This window comes from Meles meles, chromosome 21, assembly GCF_922984935.1.
Source record: "Meles meles chromosome 21, mMelMel3.1 paternal haplotype, whole genome shotgun sequence".
Taxonomy (NCBI): domain Eukaryota; kingdom Metazoa; phylum Chordata; class Mammalia; order Carnivora; family Mustelidae; genus Meles; species Meles meles.
This window is the reverse complement of record NC_060086.1, coordinates 32620618-32639396: the sequence shown is the minus strand read 5'-3', so window position 1 is coordinate 32639396 and position 18779 is coordinate 32620618. Positions and strand designations below refer to the sequence as shown.

The window sequence follows — 18779 nt, the reverse complement described above, 5'->3', positions numbered from 1 at the left end:
GAGCTGTTTCACAGATGATGCAGAAGAAGTAGGTAGGTGGGACTACCCTATTCACGAAGGACCCGACCCTTCCTTGCTACGTGGGCACTCACCTTTCTCAGATGCCCACCGTAGCCAAAATTATCTGAGCTAACAGAGACGGAGAAGCAGGAGATGAAAGAGGAAGATTTAAAAAAAAAAAAAAAAGAGAGAGAGAGAGATTTTCGTGTGTCATTCCTTCCTGGCTTGTCTTTAGCAAAGCAATTGAAAGTATTCTTAGCCTGACTTTATGTTGTTCAAAAGGAAAAAAAAGCAGTCTTCAGGGACTTTCCCAATCAGAAACTCGGTAGGAAGATAAGTTCCCAGGGTGTTCCGAGTTCTCCTGTTCATTCATTTATTTAAACCTGTCTCTGAATGACCATGGGGCTTTGTTGTTAGATGCTGGAATGCAAAGATGAATAAATAATATCGTTTCACTTTCTACAGGAGTTCCCAAGGCAGAGAATTCTCAAGGTTCTTTGCAGGTGGCATGGAAGGCCTCTCGGAAGGCTTTTCTGATGGTGGGGAAGGATCACAATTGGGCATATGAGGAGGGAGCAGACACGCTGGGATGAGCACACATGGAAACTGGGATGAGAGAGGTGACGACTCGAATCCGGGTTCTGTCATTTACTGGATTGGGGACTCCAGACAGCTTCCCGTACTTCCACTGAGTCTCAGTCTCCCTGATTAATAAACAGGTTATTATGAGGATTAACAAAGAAAATGAAGCGAAAACAGCATAAATTACAGCGCCTGGCACGTGGCAAACACCTGAATGCCAGTGCCTTCGCTGTTCCCTCCTTGGCCTGCTGGGGGCACGTTTCTGGAGAGGATGCGGATCTCAGTCTTCAAAGGCAGGGGTCAAATATTTGAAAAGAGCCAGGAGAGGAGGAGAGACAGAGAGAAGGAACAGTGTGAACGCGAGGCACAAGCAGCTTGTGCGGGTTATGTGGGCTGGCCCCGAGCTGTAAGGCAAGGGCAAGGAGGGAAGTTTTCCAGCAGCCTCCCCAGGGCGCATGAAGCCAACCACTAACTGCCATTTATGCATGGATGCCTGACCTGCAGACCAGCAGAATCCAGCCCAATGCCCTGCTCTGCTGGAAATGCACACGAGGCTTCTGGAAGACATGGTTCCATTTTTTTCTCCATCATTATAAAAACTTCCAGCGTACAGAAAAGTTTAAAGGACAGCACGGTAAGTCCATTTAGCCACCCTTACGTTCTAGAATTAGTTCTAGTTTGGGACTGAAGATCTGAAAATGTACAGCCCATTTTAGCTCTTTTGCATTTGGGAGAAGGGGAACAAAAGCGAGGATGTGAACGTTTCCATCTGGCAAGCATCTATTTGGCTTCTGCAAGACCAGCCATGCTGCTGAACGAAACGGAATCTTTGCTTCAGAGACCCTTGAATGGACAAAGGCAGCACCTTGAGTCTGCAGACAGCATTTAAACATGGAAGCGCCAAGCAGCACAATGACAAACCTGGTTCTGGGCCACGGCACCCATTCTTCATCTTTACACCCAACCTCCCCCAAATAAACACCAACCTCCTGTTGCTTTGGCTCGCTTAGGATGGACTAGCAGAAGTAAAGAGTATACAGTGGCAAAAAAGAACTATCAGAAAAGTGTTAAAAATTTCTACCTCTAAGCCATAGATCTATACAATGTACACATGTCATAGTTTATTTCAGCTAAAACTACCAGAGAAAATACAGAAAGAATCCTCACTGCACTGATCTGGGTAACTCCACCAGGAAATCTGTTTTCCTATAGTTAATGGACATGTAAAAAAGTAGCACTTCAGTGCGCTACCTAAGTATGTGGAGGGCAAATTCAATCGTTAGCACCATTAAAAAAAAATTACGCTCTTCTGTGAAGGTAAGTATGAATAATACAACCCATTCTTACAAATACAGAAAATTACTTTTAATTACGGTGGATTAAAGAAATAATGGGAGAATACGAAAAGAAAACATTAATTGTCAACTATCACGGCCGTGAGGACATGTGACCGCATTTCAAGACATCAGAAGTCATCTAAGTGCCAGGTGCTACTCAACGGAGCTTTCATGTTATTTGAAATAAAATCTTTTTTTTTTTTTAAGATTGTATTTATTTATTTGACAGACAGAGATCACAAGCAGGCAGAGAGGCAAGCAGAGAGAGAGGGGGAAGCAGGCTCCCCGCTGAGCAGAGAGCCCGATGTGGGGCTCGATCCCAGGACCCCGGGACCATGACCTGAGCCGAAGGCAGACGCTTTAACCCACTGAGCTACCCAGGCGCCCCTAAAATAAAATCTTGAGAGGACGTTCTGCTTTCAAGTCTGAGGTAGAAGAAGGCTTTTCCACTTTCGCTCTGGGGCTTCTGTCGGTTTCTGCAGCACTGTCGCTCCATGCCCTGGATCTGTTCAAGCAGACCCTCGTCTAAGACTCCCTCCGTCTGGGTGCCAGACACACGACAGCCCATCCAACACATGGAGACAGGAAAGCCACATCTCAGGAGCATAGTCTGCTCAATTTACCAACCTCTCATTTCCCCTTGAGCATTTTTATCTACAAACGTATTTAAGTCAAGTCTAAAAGAGATTAGTAACTGGAAATTATGAACTCATCCACTCTTTTTCTTGGTAATCTGTCATTTTCTATTCACATTGTTGAAGTAGTCTACGTCTGTCACCGGCACCCTCCGTTTCCTGGGTAAGAAAGGATTCGAGTCAAACTCTGCTCTAAGGGGCACCTGGGTGGCTCAGTCAGTTAAGCGTCTGACTCACGGTTTTGGCTCAGGTCCTGAGATCGAGCCCCACATCCTGCTCTGTGCTCAGTGGGGAGCCTGCTTGAGACACTCTCTCTCCCTTTGCCCCTCCCCTCAACTTGTGTGCACATGCTTTCTCTCTAAAAAAAAAAAAAAGGAAAGTTCTACTATAAAAAATGTATTCTGAGTAGCCTTCATCTTCTTAAAAAATTTTTAAATTTTATTTATTTGAGGAAGAGAGACACAGAGAGAGGGGGTGTGAGCGAGGGAAAGGGACAGGGAGAGAGGGAGAAGCAGAATTCCTGCTGAGCAGGGAGCCGGACACAGGGCTCGATCCCAGGATCCTGAGATCATGACCTGAGCCGAAGGCAAACACTTACCCAAGTCACCCAGGTGCCCCCCCCCTGCAATTTTTAATTGTGGGGAAAATACCCATAACAAAATTTACTATCTTGACCTTCTTAAATGAGTTCAGTGGTGTTAAATACACGCACACAGCACTGCAACCAAGCTCCAGCACCCTGACCATCAGGCAAAACAGAAACTCTACACCTACTGACCAACAGCCCCTCACTGCCGCCCGCCGCCAGCCCATGGCGTGTCTGCACCCTTGCGCGAGCAGGTGTCAGAACTTCCCTTCTCTCTGAAGCTATTTCCATTGTATGCATCAACCACACTTTGTTTATCCAAGTTCCCTGCACCTCTTTTTATATGATTCTCAGGAATCCTACTGACCTACCACCCTTGAGAGAAAGCAGGGAGGTCCTGACCTGCGGGCCAACGAGAAGTCCAAGGGCAGAGACAAGCTAGATCAGGGTGTCTCTCCCTGGCCCTGGCCAGGTAGATGGGACAGGGGACACCTATTAGGAGTTGTTCCTGCATCTTGGTTTAAAAGCTCCCAGGGTTTATGTCTTTCGGGACATTCTGGAATCTAATTCACCTGGTTAATTGTTCCGTTTTGTTAGTAACTACATAACTTTTCAAATTCTGCATTTTATATTAGCCATACTCTAGCTCACTATTCATTCCAGGATCTTAAAATACTCCCTTCAGATCAGAATGATCCCTTCTTCCAACTGTTCAGATGTGGAAAGGAGTTAAGTGGGAGGGCTGAGTGGAGGACCGTGATCATTTGTCCTTAGTTATTGCAAAAAATCACTTAGAACAGATGTTAGAGGTCTCCACCACCTTCGCAATCTGAAATTAGCACAACCGTCAGAAGACACTTAGGCCTGGCCAAAATGGGCACAGCGAGGGGAAGGCAGCTGATCCGCAGGAAGAGCTCTGTCTACGGCCGAGTCAGCCCTGTGATCTGCAGCAAGACAAGTCGCCTTCCTGAGCTGGCCTCTGAGCGAAACAGAACTAAGACCAAGAATGCCAGCGAAGCCCCCTGCGGTTCTTCCTCAGTCCCTTGTGAGGACAGAGAATCACTACCCCTCTTGTGATGGCACCTCAGGATCTTGACCATGGTTCCTACTGCCTTTCCCTCCAGCTGCTGTCCCAGGCTGAGCACATTCAACCTGTGACCATCTGTTGTCCTGGTGAGGTCCTCTGCCTCTGGACCCGCTGCAGAGCCTCTTCTTAACATTAACTCATCAACCGATCAAAGCCCAAGGCTACGGGGTGCCTGGCAGGCTCTATTGGTGAAGTGTCTGCTTTCAGCTCAGGTCATGATCCCGGAGTCTTGGGATCGAGCCCCATATCGGGCTCACTGCTCGGCAGGGAGCCTGCTCCCTCTCACTCTCTCTGCCTGCCTCTCTGCCTACTTGTGATCTCTCTCTGTCAAACAAATAAATAAAATCTTTAAAAAAAAAAAAAAAAAGACTGGATTCTACTAAGGGGATGACCAGTGCTGAGCACACCAGAGGACAGCACCTCTGAGTTTCTGATATTGGCCTGTACATCCCAGTATCATTTCTGTTTTTTGGGTTAAAAAAAATTTTTTTTTAAGTTGACCGTTTTACATTGATGATGCATGGAACTAGACATCTAAATCCTCGCCCACAAAAAAGTAAGGTTGAAATTCAGAGGTTTTAAACTTAGGGTTTCTTTAATGCAGGTTTTTTTGTTTTTATTTTTGTTTTTAAGAAAACAGAATTCGTTAAAATGAGACAGCGTCTCTCTCAAACACGCAAGCTCACAGGTAGATGTGCCATGCCCAGAAGAGGCATGCACGGGCTGTGGATCCCAAACACCCATAAGTAAGAATTCTGGGCAACTCTCGCTAAATTATTCAGCTTCTCTGAGACTCAACTTTCTCATCCTTAAATTAGGAATATCACCAAAGGCTTCACGGCATCATTAGAGATTTTCTAAAAGACATGTAAAGCAACTAGCACAGTGCCTGGAATAAAGAATCTGCTAAAAAAATAGGGGCACGGTCTCACTTTTCACGTTGCTCCAGAAAGCAGGCAGTATGTCCACGAGTTTTACGCCCGCAGACTGACGGGACAGAGGAGGCGACTGTAAGGTGGGAGAAGGTCGAAGGATGATCCCCTCAACAAGAGGATGGGTCACGAATTAGTTTTTCCCAAGACATCTGACATACGATATTCGTGAATTTCTCCATGAGGGGGATCACTGAAACTAGGATGACCCACCCAGATCTTGCCGGTTAGTACATTTTAGTAAGGAGGTTAGAGAACACCAAAACCACCTGCCATGTGAAGAATCACATTTCACCAGAAGCAAAGTAAGAGCAGCTTCTGAGGCACGAGGCTAAATGAAAAACATAGAGTAGAGAAAAGGATGTGTGGTCCATTCCCATCTACCTAACAGGAGGGGAGGGCAGACATATGTAGTTGCTTCGTAAATTTGTAAAAATGGAAGGACTGACTAAAAACCGATAAACTTGGTCGCCACAAGGGAGGGAGGAACCAAGCTGGGGAAGGCAGGGGGAGAAGCTTGGGAGATCTGACTCTGGAACCACACAAATGGTCTATGTAATTACACAGCAGAACTCATTTGAAAAAAAGGCAATCCCTAAAGTTAAAAATGAAACAAGTTAAATGTTTATTGAGTTGGTAGCTTAACTATACAAAGAGGAATTATTTTAAGTGACTTTAAAATCAAGTTATCTTGACTGTTCATTCCTAGTCAGATATACTCTAGGGGAAAAAATTACTGCAAAACAATTATTTTCAATAATTACATTATTTGTAAGGATACTGTCATAGTTATTCTGAAATTATTATCTATAGCGGTATAAAGCAAATAAATAATTACTTTAATATCATTAAGAAACAAAAATTTCAGCGTTAAGAAAAAAAGAAACTAAAAGAAGTCCTGCAGTCTAACTAGAATTGGAAATATGAGTACAAACTAATCTCTTTCTGTTAAGACTTTATATATTTGATAGGGAGATAAAGAGAGGGAGAGAAAGAGAGAGAGAGAGCGCACAGCAGGAGGAGCAGAAGTCAGAGGGAGAAGCTGAGCAGGGAGCCCAACATGGGGCTTGACCATGATCATGACCCTAGCTGAGGGCAGAGCTTCACCGACTGAGCCACCCACACGCCCCAGGATAAACTAATCTTAAAAAGAAAAAGGAAGGAAGGACAGAAGGAAGAAGACCTCGCTAGCCCTTTTAATTAAAAAACGCTATAAATAACAATGAATCCAGCATCCAAAAACACCCTTAGAACCCAGATTATAGTTTCTAAATACCATGTCCCATCAAAAGGAACTGGCCCTTTGGAGAAATGGCTAACCCCACATATGAGGTAGGAAATGTAGAGAAGAGTCTGGAATAAATGCCAGAAGTTAAAGAGGTTCTTAAAGGCAACTGGGATTGTCTCAGAGGACTCAAGAGTCAACTCCAAATTGTTCCCACTGCTCAGAAACAAGATAATTAGAGCATCAAAAAGAAGAACCCCTATAGTGTACACTACATATGCAAAAGAGGAAAGAAATCAAAGTCACCCAGGGAAAAGAAAAGTACTTCCCTCAAAAAGAAAAAATTCCGGGGCGCCTGGGTGGCTCAGTGGGTTAAAGCCTCTGCCTTCGGCTCAGGTCATGATCTCAGGGCCCTGGGATCGAGCCCCGCATCGGGCTCTCTGCTCAGCCGGGAGCCTGCTTCTTCCTCTCTCTGCCTGCCTCTGCCTACTTGTGATTTCTCTCTCTCTGTCAAATAAATAAAAAAATCTAAAAAAAAAAAAAAAGAAAAAATTCCCCACAAAAAAGGCTGGGATATTTAGAAGATTCTCGGTTGGGTAGCGAAGTTTGAATGGCACATGAGTACACTTTCTTCCCAATGGGCCCAACTGCATTTCTGCCGTCATAACATTACACAAGCTGGATAAAACCTGCTGCCACTCCTAAAACTGACTTCTCAAGGAAGCACAAAAGAACAGATCCAGAAAGACAGTTAACAGTGTAACTAATCATGGTGAGAAGAGAAACAGAGAGAGATGGAAGGCACAGTGTGGGCGCTACATTTATGTGCGGGCGCTACATTTATGTGCGGGCGCTACATTTACACTCCTTTATAGAACTGACCCAGATACACTGGTCAAAGTTGACAGACCAGAAATGTACTGCCTCCAGGAAAATGGTCACAATAGCTGGAAGAAGAGTCGGAGAGGGAGGACCCAAGGTTCTCCCCCCAACCCCTTCATTTTATATTCTCCTGTTTTAAAGATTACACGCATTTATCACTTTAAATTTTTAAAATTACGTCCATTTATCAGTTAAAAAGTGTCACGGGAAACACCTTCTCTGCTAAAATACATTCAACCCACAAGACGGACTCTTAGTTTGCCAACATTTACGCTTCCCGAATACTGGAAAGTTTCTGAGGTGGCTGTGTTAGATAATTTCACTAGTCCTTGCCAGGAGCAGAGGCTCTCTCCAAGGGAATATGTACGCTGGAGAAACGTCATGTGGTTAAGGTTAAGCTAAAGACACAGAAGACCAGCCTGTTCCTAGGCTTCTTAAGCTATAGAACCTAGGAGCCAACAAGAGTGCCGCAGCAGGAAATCTCCCCCGCCCCACCCTCTCCCGAGCAGCAGCACCAGCTAAAGCCCAAGGGAAGGAACTGCTGGTGGCCAGAGAGGTGGGGTGGAGGGATGGGCAAAAGGGTGAAGGGGATTAAGAGGTACAAACTCCCAGTGACAAATCAGTCACAGCGACCTGACGTACAGTGTAGGGAATACAGGAATACTGGAATAGGGCTGCATGGTGACAGATGGTGACGACACTTAGCGTGGGGAGCCCTGAGTGATGTAGAGAATTGTTGGATCACTGTGTTGCTGTACACCTGAAATTAATGAAATATTGTGTGACAACTATGCAATTAAAAAAAAAAAAGTTTAAAAAAAAAAGACAAAGCTGAAAGAGGATTTCTGCAGCAGCGTCACAGAGCCAGGGCCAAGAGAAAAGAAACAAGAGGGGCGCCTGGGTGGCTCAGTGGGTTAAAGCCCCCTGCCTTTGGCTCAAGTCATGATCCCAGGGTCCTGGGATCAAGCCCCACATTTGGCTCTCTGCTCTGCCGAGAGCCTGCTTCCTCCTCTCTCTCTCTGTCTACTTGAGATCTCTGTCTGTCAAATAAATAAATAAAAAGCTTTTTTAAAAAAGGAGAAAAGAAACAGGAAGAGGAGCTTCCAAAGGCGCTCCTCAGTCACCCAGACAGCAAGCAGCCACCAGGGTGAGACAGGTGGCCCTCAGGCTGCAGAGACGGTCTGAGACAGTGAGGGGCGGGGAGAGATCTGAAAGCCAGAGGCAACCCCCTCATAATCCTCTCTAAGTCACAGAAACAGGAACGCAATGAAGGTGTAGACAGAGGACCCAGAGGAGAGAAAGGGCTGAGTCTGACTAGGTTCTGCAGCAGGCTGGTGGTTTCTAACTGCGTTGAAATCACGGGGAGAAGCTTCCTAGACATTCTGGTATACAGAGGGCTGGTGGGAATCTAAAAGGCAGCACCCACCGAAACGGTCAAGGATCTTTTCTTCATTTGGTTGCTGCTTTATTTCAGTGTCGTGTAAGGCTTTTGTGGGTTCACTTGTGACATTGGTTTGTTTACCCGATCTGATTTTTATAATGTACTCCTCATCTAAAAATTCTCCAACCATGGGCATTTTCAAGACTCACAGTCTTAGGTTGGGAGGAAACTACCTGCTACCTGAGGAGAGAAGCCAAGGGTCTCTAGCAATTCCAGCAGTTTCCTCTGCGTGCTCTGCCCTGCGTACGGTGTCAAAACATCTAGAATTTCAGAGCCAGAAGGGATCTTAGCATTTCTTTTCCCAACAAAATGCCTCATTTAAGATGAGAAAACAGAGGCAGACACTGGGCTCTGGATGTATTTACTGAAGGGAAGACTGAATGAAGTCGGTTCCATGGTACCAGGAGAGCCTGAGCTAGAACCCTTGTCTGCTCGCTGCCTGGGGTCAGTCCCCGGGCCTTGCGATGGCTTCTGCGGTATCCAAGGCATTTTTCAGCAGGAGCAGAGACCACACTTGGCCCACAGTTATGAATAAATGTGGAGGCAGTCTGACAAAGCCATGGGCCCTGGAATACAGTCAGGTTAGTTGGGACTCCTCTTTGACTCCACAGGGGCAGCCCCCTTTTTGCTAAAGTGAGAATGCTCACTCAGTCACTCTGGCAAAGCACTAGCCTTCTATGACAGTCAGGTGGAATCTGGAAACCCTAACTCCGATGTACGCTTTAGCATCTCCTACATAAGCAGAATTCCAATGAGCGACGACACTGTCAAGGAAGGCCGCAGTGGAGTCTCACAGACAGAAAACACGAGAAAGAAGAGACCAACCAAAGGGTTTTCCCCAACACTTGAAGAAACGCCAACTGTTTAATAATCTGTAGACATGACTGACCAAAATCTCTTGAGGACAAAATGGCTTTGAGGGCAAAGTGGCTTTGGAAAACTGTTTTCTTTAAATAGAGAACATTATTATTTTTTTTTTCTTTTTAAGATTTTATTTATTTATTTATTTGACAGAGAGATCACAAGTAGGCAGAAAGGCAGGCAGAGTGAGAGAGGAGGAAGCAGGCTCCCTGCCAAGAAGAGAGCCCGATGCGGGACTCCATCCCAGGACCCCGAGACCACAACCTGAGCCAAAGGCAGAGGCCTAACCCACTGAGCCACCCAGGCGCCCCGAGAATATTCTTAATGAGAATGGTAATACCACCTGTCTTTTGGGGGAGGTTTCAAACTTCTGCTTATTTTCGGGGACTACACACCTACTAGGGAGATTTTAAAATATTTTAGCATCCACTGTAAAGAAGGATTCTTCAAACACCACGCTAACCTATATTTATTCAGAATTCATGCCACCCAACCAAAGCTCCTCCTCAGGCGAATTTATGTTTGGCCCAGTTTCCCAGAATCTAAGCCCTAGTGTGGTCCAGTTATTGACTACAGGCTCCTTGAATATTCTGGACACCGAATCCATCACAGACAAGAAAAGAAGCATGTGGCGCCACCCCAATGCAAACAGCAGAAGCTGATGTCCATTTCTGCCAGCACAGCTCCCAGCCCTGGGGAGAAGCTCGGCTGCGGCAGCAGCGCTCCCAGGGTCTCAGAGTCCACTTGCTAAAGCTAGGAGAGGGGAGGTTCCCGCAGCCTTCCCCTTGACCACAGGGCTCTCCCCAACTCCAAAATCTGCACTGTACCTTTAATGAGGAAGGCCTGCATGTTTGTGTTTATCCTTATGCTGTTTTCACCATACTTCAGCTCCCTTATTTTCTTCACAAGTATTAATTGTTTAGAAAAAGAAAAGGAAAGGAGAGGAACAAAAAACAACAACACATCAAGTTTACAGCACATGGAGAAGAAAAACAGAAGATCACAAAGGATGGGAGGGAGGGAAATGGAAAGAGACTACTGTCAGGGTCCTAGGCTGGCCATGAGGTGGTGTGATTTTCACTTGAAGATCTGCTGTGATACATGAAAGGGGCACGTGATCATTTCTAGAGCAGTGCCTGGACAACAGAAATACGTGAACCACAAATGCCATTAAAAATTTTCTAGGAGCCACCATTTAAAAAGAAAAAAAGTAAATAGGATCCAGTGAAGTTGATGTTAATAATATTTTATTTAGCCTAATACAGCCACAATATTATCATTTCAACATGTCATCAATTCTTCAAAATCTGAAGTGTATTTCAAATTGACAACACACCTCAGTTTGGACTAGCCACATGTGAAGTACTCAACAGCCACATGTGGCCGGTGGCTACCGTCCTGGAAAGGGCAGTTCTACCCCCGGGGTCAGCACATCGTTCTGTAAAGGGACAGAGAGTACACAAACAGAGTTTTGTGGGTTTATGGGCTCTGTCAGACTACCCAAATCGGCCACTGTAAGGCAAAGCAGCTAGAGGCAAGATGTAAATTAACAAGCATGGCTGTGTTCCAATAAAACTTTATAAAAATATGTGGACCGGATCTAGCCGATGGGCTCTAGTTTGTCGACCATTATTCTGGAGCAAGGACTAAAAAAATAACACAAAGAGGTAAAAGCAAAAAAGTCAACAGAGAAGATAAACAGGATGCTAACGTATCAGCAAATAATAACTCAAACACAGGTCATTCAAAAGGCAAAAGAAAAGAGGGACAAAACCCAAGCAGGAAAAATAGAAAACAAATACCAAGATGGGAGGCAGACCTATCTGTATCATTCATTAGATTAAATGTAAAAGAAAGGGGTTGTCAGAATGAATAAAATAGCAAGACCCAGGTATATGCTGTTTATAAGAAACATACTTTATAAAGACAAGTTACCAGTAAAAGGCTGAATAAAAATATAGTATGCAGACATCAAGGATAAGAAACAAGAGTGCCAATATTAATTTTAAGACAAAATAAATACCAAAAAAGATCATCACTAGATATCAAGAGGAATACTCTATACTGATTAAAAGGGCAATTCATTAAGAATACATAGCAATCCCTAGGGCACCTGCGTGGCTCACTCAGTGTGTTAAAGCCTCTGCCTATGAGGGTCCTGGGATCGAGCCTCCCCCCACCCCCTACAGGGCTCTCTGCTCAGCAGGGAGCCTGCTTCCTCCTCTCTCTCTGCCTGCCTGTCTGCTAACTTGTGATCTCTGTCTGTCAAATAAATAAACAAAATCTTAAAAAAAAAATACATAGCAATCCTTAATAGACACACACCTACCGAAAGAAATGCAAAATACATGAAACAAGAAATTGATATAGTTAAATGCAAAAACAGATTTACAACCACAGTTGGAAATTTCAACACCTGTCTCAGTAGATGAAAGAAAAAGTAGAACCCCCCCCAACTCCCCCCCAAATCAGTAAGGATACAGATTTGAGCACCATGAACCAATGTAACCTGAAATGGCAATAATGAAATGTTACACCCATTCAAGTGCACGTGGAACATTCACCAAGACAGACCATATGCCGGGCCATAACATCAATGTCAATAATTATCAAAGAAGTTCTAGATTACTTCCGGGTCAAAGAAGAAAGCACAAGAAAAATTAGAAAATGCCTTCTAATAGAAAACAGTAAAAAGACAACCTATCAAAATCCAAGGGATGCGGCTAAACCGTCTAAAGGAAAATTTATAGCTTTAAATGCCTTTTTTTTTTTTTGGCTTTAAATGCTTTTATAGAAAAGAAGAAATACATAAAATCAGTGAGTTAAGTTCTCATGTTAAAAAGCTAGACAAAGAGGGGCGCCTGGGTGGCTCAGTGCGTTAAGCCTCTGCCTTCAGCTCAGGTCATGATCTCAGAGTGCTGGGATCCAGCCCGCAACAGGCTCTCTGCTCAGCAGGGAGCCTGCTTCCTCCTCTCTCTCTGCCTGCCTCTCTGCCTACTTGTGATCTCTGTGTGTCAAATAAATAAATAAAATCTTAAAAAAAAAAAAAAAGCTAGACAAAGCGTAACATTAAAATACAAAACAAGAAATAATAAGAACAAGGATATAAATAAATGAAAAAAAAAGAAGAAAAAAAAACCAATAAAAAGTTGAGAGAGTTTGAAAGAATTAACTGAATTAACTGATAAGCACCCAGCAAGGAAAAGAGTGAGTAAACACATATTACCGATATGAGGAAATTTTAAAGGGACATAATTATAGATCCTACAGACATAAGAATTATAAGGGAACATTTTGAGCTAATAATTTTATGCTAACAAATTTCACAATTTAAATGAAATGAAATATTCCTTGAAAAACACGAATTACTAGAAGTGATCCAAGAAGAAACAGAAAATCTACACAATCCTGTAACTATTATAGAAACTGAGTCCATAATCAAAATCATCTCATAAAAAACTTGTCTTCACTGGTAAACTCTACCAAAAACTTAAACAAAAACAAAAACCACCCTAGCCACACTGCTGGAAAATAATAAAAGAGGAACTCCTTAACTATTTTTATGAGGTCAGCATAAACCTGATAACCAAAACTTGAAAAAGATTTTAAAAAAAGAAAAAATTCCAATCTAGTATTTCTCATGAACAAAAAGATATAAAAATACTTAACAAAACATTAACACATCAAGTCCAGCAGCACACAAGAAGGATACTACATCAGGACCAAGTAGGATTTCTCTCAGGAATACAAAATTATTAAGCGTTTAAAAACCAATCGATGGCATTCAAAATACTAACAAAATAAAGGACAAAAACCATCAACTTAAAAAGATACAGAAAGGGCATCTGAAAATATCTGACATGCATTCAAACTTTCAGTAAAGGGGAAATGGAAGGCAACTTCCTAAACCTGAGAGAGGACTAACTAGACAATCTAAGACCCAGGTTTCTGGGGGAACACTGGACTTCCCCCTCTCTATTACTGGAAACAAGACAAGGATATCTACCCTTCCCACTTCTATTTGACAATAGACCAGAGGTGCTGGTCAGTGCAATCAAGCAAGAAAAAGAAAAGACATACATATCGGAAAAGTAAAAAAACTGTTGTTAATAGCATGCCAAAAGGATTGTGTGCCTAAAAAACCCTGTGGAATATTAAAAAAAAAACCAAAAACAATCAGAATAAGTCAATTTTAAAACGTTGCAGAATACAAAGTCGATACACAACAGTTAATATATCTATAGAGAAGCAGCAAACAATTTGAAGATGAAACTTAAACAGTTCCATTTACAATAGCATCAACAATGTAAAATACAGAAGAAGAACATTAACATTAGACTTTTAAGACTTCTACAGTAAAAACTACAGAACAGGCTGAATGAAGAAAGAGGTAAGAGGACTGTAAAATTTGTGTGGAATACGAAGGATCTAGAATAGCCAAAACAATCTGACAAAGAATAACAATGTTGGAGGGTTTATGCTACCTGATTTTTAAGACTTACTATAAAGCCACAGAAATAAGAAAGCATGGTATTGGCACAAGAACAGGAATAAAAATGATTGGAATAGAGCAGTCTAGAAATAGACCTACACATACAGGGTCAATTTATTTTTGACAGAAATGCCAAGTCAATCCAATGAGGGAAGAGAAGTCTTTTTAACAAACGTTGCTGGAACAAGTGGATATCCATATTAAAAAAAAAAAAAAAACAACTAAATCGTGACTCCTATCTCATTCTGTATACAAAATTCATTTGAAATGGGTCATGATTTAAATGGAAAAAACTAAAACTATAAACCTTCTGAAAGAAAACCGGTGCAACCTTAGAGTAGGCTAAGATTGAACCATAAAAGAAAAAAAAATCATAGACATGACTCCATCAAAATTAAAAATATCTGCTCATCAAAATCACTAATGAGATGAATATGCAACCCCAGACTCAAAAAACACATATGCAGCACATACATCTATCTGACAAAGGGCGTGTCTCTGGAATACATAAGAGAACTCCCACCGATCAACACTAAAAAGACAAAAACCCAAAGAGAAAATGGGCAAGAGGCTGACACGGCCACCTCCAAACAAAGATACGGGAATGGCTGGCCAGCACACAAAAAAGGTGATCAACATCATTAGCCACCAGAGAAATGCAAATTAAGACCCCAGTACAACACCCATCTTGTGCTGTATAGAACGGCTGAAATAAAAAAGAGTGAAAGCACTACACGTTGGCAAGGACACGCAGAGCAACTGAAATGTTCCACCATACCAGTGGGGTATAAAATGGTACATCTAGTTTGGAGAACCGTTTGGACGTTCTTATAAAGTCTAACATATACACACTTACCCTGAGAACCAACAATGCTACTTTTAGGTACTGACTCAAGAGAAATGGAAACATACGGCCACAAGACACTTTTTATAGCAATGTTTGTAGTGACCGTTACATGATGGTCTCAAACCAGAAACAACCCAAGTGTCTACCAGCAGGAGAGGAGGTCAATGTTGTATATTCATACAGTGGAATACTACTGAACAATGAAATAATAAATTCCTGGTACACACAATATCAAGGGTGGGTTTCAAAAAATGTTAAGTGAGGAGGGCCTGGGCGACTTCGTCGGTTGAGTGTCCGACGCTTGGTTTCGGTGCAGGTCATGATCTCAGGGTGGTGAGATCGAGCCCCAGGGCCCCATGTCTGGCACAGAGATTCTTTTTCCCTCCCTTCCCCTCTGTGCCTCCTCCAACTTGTGTGCTCGCTCTAAAATAAATAAATAAAATCTTCAAAAAAAGAAAAAGTTAAGTGAAAGAAGCCAAACACAATACGATTCCCAATATGATTCCATTTTTTATAAATTCCAGGAATAATCAAAATTAATACATAGTCACAGGTATGAGATGCTTAGGGCAGTAGAGGGTTGGGGTTGCTTGAAAAGGGACACAAGGAAATTTTGTGAAGAGGCAGAAACGGTCTATGTCCTGCTTTGGGTGGTGGATACACTGCTGCATAGAACTCTTAAAACTCTGAACTAACATTTTAGATCTGCTCATTTTATTGTATAGCATGTCTTGATTATTAAGTAGGCTTCACAACCATCACAGAGCCCAATGAGGGGCCCGAACCCACGACCCTGGGATCACAACCCTAGCTGAGACCAACAATCAGAAGCTTAACTGTCCAAGCCACACAGGCACCCCATATCTCAATTTTTTAAATCTCTAAAAAGCCATTTAAGGGGTGCCTGGGTGGCCCAGTGGGTTAAAGCCTCTGCCTTCAGCTCTGGTCATGGTCTCAGGATCCTGGAATCAAGCCCTGCACCAGGCTCTCTGCTCAGTGAGGAGCCTGCTTCCCCCTGCCTCTCTGCCTACTTGTGATCTCCGTTTGTCAAATAAATAAATAAAATCTTTAAAAAAAATAAGTAAGTAAATAAATAAAGGCCATTTTAAAATCACAGAGGGCAATTCAAAATATTAACAGTGATCCTTCTGGGTGACGGGATTATGGCTAATATTTTCTTCTGTCAGTTCACACTTTTCTAATCTTTATCATTTTCTGTAATGAACTTTCCTGTTTTCTATACCCATGTTTTGTCATTTCACAAAGGTACAACATGTGACCACTCCCTATCTCCTGAGGGACGGATTATGGGTAATGAGGGGAAGTATGCCAAGTTCTCTTCCTACAGCAGACATGTGGTTCAGTGTCTCCAAGGGATCCGAAACGAGGTCGGAAGCCCAGGCAGGAGCAGCATCATGGTAGACTGCGGGGAGGAGAGGGTGGATCGGACCCAGGTGAGGTCAGCTCTGATCCTGGTTCCTTCACTGAACTGCTGGGCGGGGTCACAGAGCCTCTGCTCCCACACCCTGAAACTGAATGACGGGTATCCTATCTGCCTCAAGGGGGTTTTGTGTTTTTGTTAACTCTAAGCCTTGTGGGTCTAACAGCGTAGAAGGAATCTGTGCAGCAGTAACTTCTGGTATTATGTGGAAAGTGAGGGAAAAAAGTCTTTCTCAAAAGTCAGATTTAGGACTTAAAATCCCGTGAGAAGCGGGAAGACAAACTCTTGATGGAACAACTCTGCCCTTTTAATTCAACAGCCAAGAACTCTTACCTGTTGGTGTGGTAGTAGTGATTCTGCAGAGTGTAGGATATGGACTGAGTCTTTAATCGTTTTCTCTCAACCTCCTGCCAGGTATCTTCTGTCCACTTCCTCTTGATCTGCTTCTCCTTGTGTTTTTTCCCTACATATTCGGCATAGGTCTGGATCCGATAGCTTTCTGCATATTTGCTGGTATTGACAGCTACAAGGAAAAGAAAAAAAAAATCCATATTAAAAAGTCTGGCCTAGTCCCGGAGATGTCACCTTTGATAGGGGCCCTGAGGTTGTCAAAGAAACCAGAGATCTGGGTCTGAGTTCTGACCCCAGAAGCCGGGGGGCTCTGGGAATGTCCCATGGGCTCTCCAAATCTCAGTGTTCTCATCTGGAGGAAGGAGTCACTGCGCCCCAATTTTCTGATGGCCTGAGAGAGCTCTGTAAACTATAAAGAACCATAATGGCAGTAAGTGAAAGGTATTTGCAGGTAACATTACTGCTTGAAAATTACTCATTTTCAGCGTAAGAAAATGGGGGGGAGCAGACAACAACCCACTAAGGGAGAACTAAACCCTCACTTGTTAGAAATGAAAATGAAAGCAGTCCTGACAGCAGAGCTGACCACTGCGTCAGAAACTGAAGATCCACCCTCTGTCTGTGTCCGGGGCTTTGCCCATGTGATGTCTCATCTCTCAGTTCCTCCGTCTGCAAGGGAGGCAGTGCCTCGACTCACGAGAAAGTGGGGGCACAGAGGAGGAGTGGCTGTCACGGGCCGGCCGGAGGCTCAGCAGCAGGGCTGGGTGCAAACCCAACCTGCTCCGACTCTAAGGCCAGGTCCCCTCTCATCACTGAGCCTCACCATGAACTCTGCAAATTCAAGATATCGCCACCATACTTGAGGCTTGCCTCTTCTCCTTCCGCTTTTAAAGACTGCTAATTCTCTGTAATGTGCCTCTGGCTGGCAGGAGCATTTGAAAGCCGGAGCTTACTCCCTCCCTGGTGTTAATATTTCACCAAGGCCAGGTCAGTTTCCTTATAGTCCTTGCGGCCGGCTCCTCGGGAGACCTGGTGGCGGATGGGCAGCCGTTCACTGGTTCTGGCTCCTGCGGTTTGAGCATAGCCTCTCCTAGCCGCCATCAGACCACCGGTTACTACCCACAGACCGGCGGTGAGACAGTGAGAGTCTGGCCATGCTGGTCGGGGCCGTGAGGAGCAGACTGGGTACCCGGGCAGCTGCCCAAGCACCATGATGTCTAAAACAGTCTGTGTACCCACTTCCAGTGATGTTCTTGGTACAGAGGCGTTCTCCCTAAATACCATGCGGATGAGGGCACGGCAGAATACAGGCGGTCACAAGCCTGCAGTCCTTAAGCACACCAGTACGAGACAAGGGAGTCTGGTACCGCAGCGACCTTACATCAGAGGGCAAGACGATTAACTGCACGAGAAGCAGAAGCTCTATGTACCCGACACCTGACACTTTTCATCTTCGCTCCAAGTAGACCAGATCTGCCTAAAACTTCCAAGCACAACTGTGGTTCACAGAATGTCAGGCCCTAAATGTTCAGCCATCTAAGGAGCAAAACATAACAACCACCACCACAAAACAAGAAGAAAAAAAGACCTCTTCTCTTAAAAAAAAAAAAAAAAAAACTACAAAGTTTTACTAAGAAGTTTGTATAACTTTTCAAATATCTACTCTAGAGTTAAAGAGGAAAAAAAAATGGGATGGGGGAACCCCAGAATATTATAGAACTTCCCTATTACACAAAGTTTCCCAAAGAAGGAGAGTGGGTTACTGAAATGTGAGCTCAAAGCAGCGAGCTCTGACTCACTCCCGAGGAGATAAACAGAAAAAGCATCCAGTTCTGGAGATGTGCAACTGACCCAAGTCACTCCTCAGCACAGAACCACAGAAACAGAATCCTTTCTCGAAAACCTTACTCCTTGGGACCACTACTTTTCTTGCTTTCAACGGTCCACATTTCTGATTTTCCCCATTCCTGTAACCAGACGTCAAGCACCATGCTTCTGCCCGGCAACTGCTCCCTGTCCCGGGGACCGTGTTCGATATTCGGTAAAACAAGACAAGATTTCCTTTCTCTTTAGCTTATCC

At 43.7% G+C, this 18779-nt stretch overlaps 1 protein-coding gene across 3 annotated transcripts in view; it reads right to left on the bottom strand.

Moving 5' to 3' along the window:
- PARN (poly(A)-specific ribonuclease) overlaps positions 1-18779 on the bottom strand; it is a 155231-nt gene that overhangs the window by 26483 nt on the left and 109969 nt on the right. For all 3 annotated transcript variants that reach the window (XM_045993835.1, XM_045993834.1, XM_045993836.1), the window contains exon 22: positions 16682-16871. In XM_045993835.1, coding sequence (XP_045849791.1) covers positions 16682-16871 — 190 coding nt within the window. The remainder of the gene's footprint in view (positions 1-16681; positions 16872-18779) is intronic.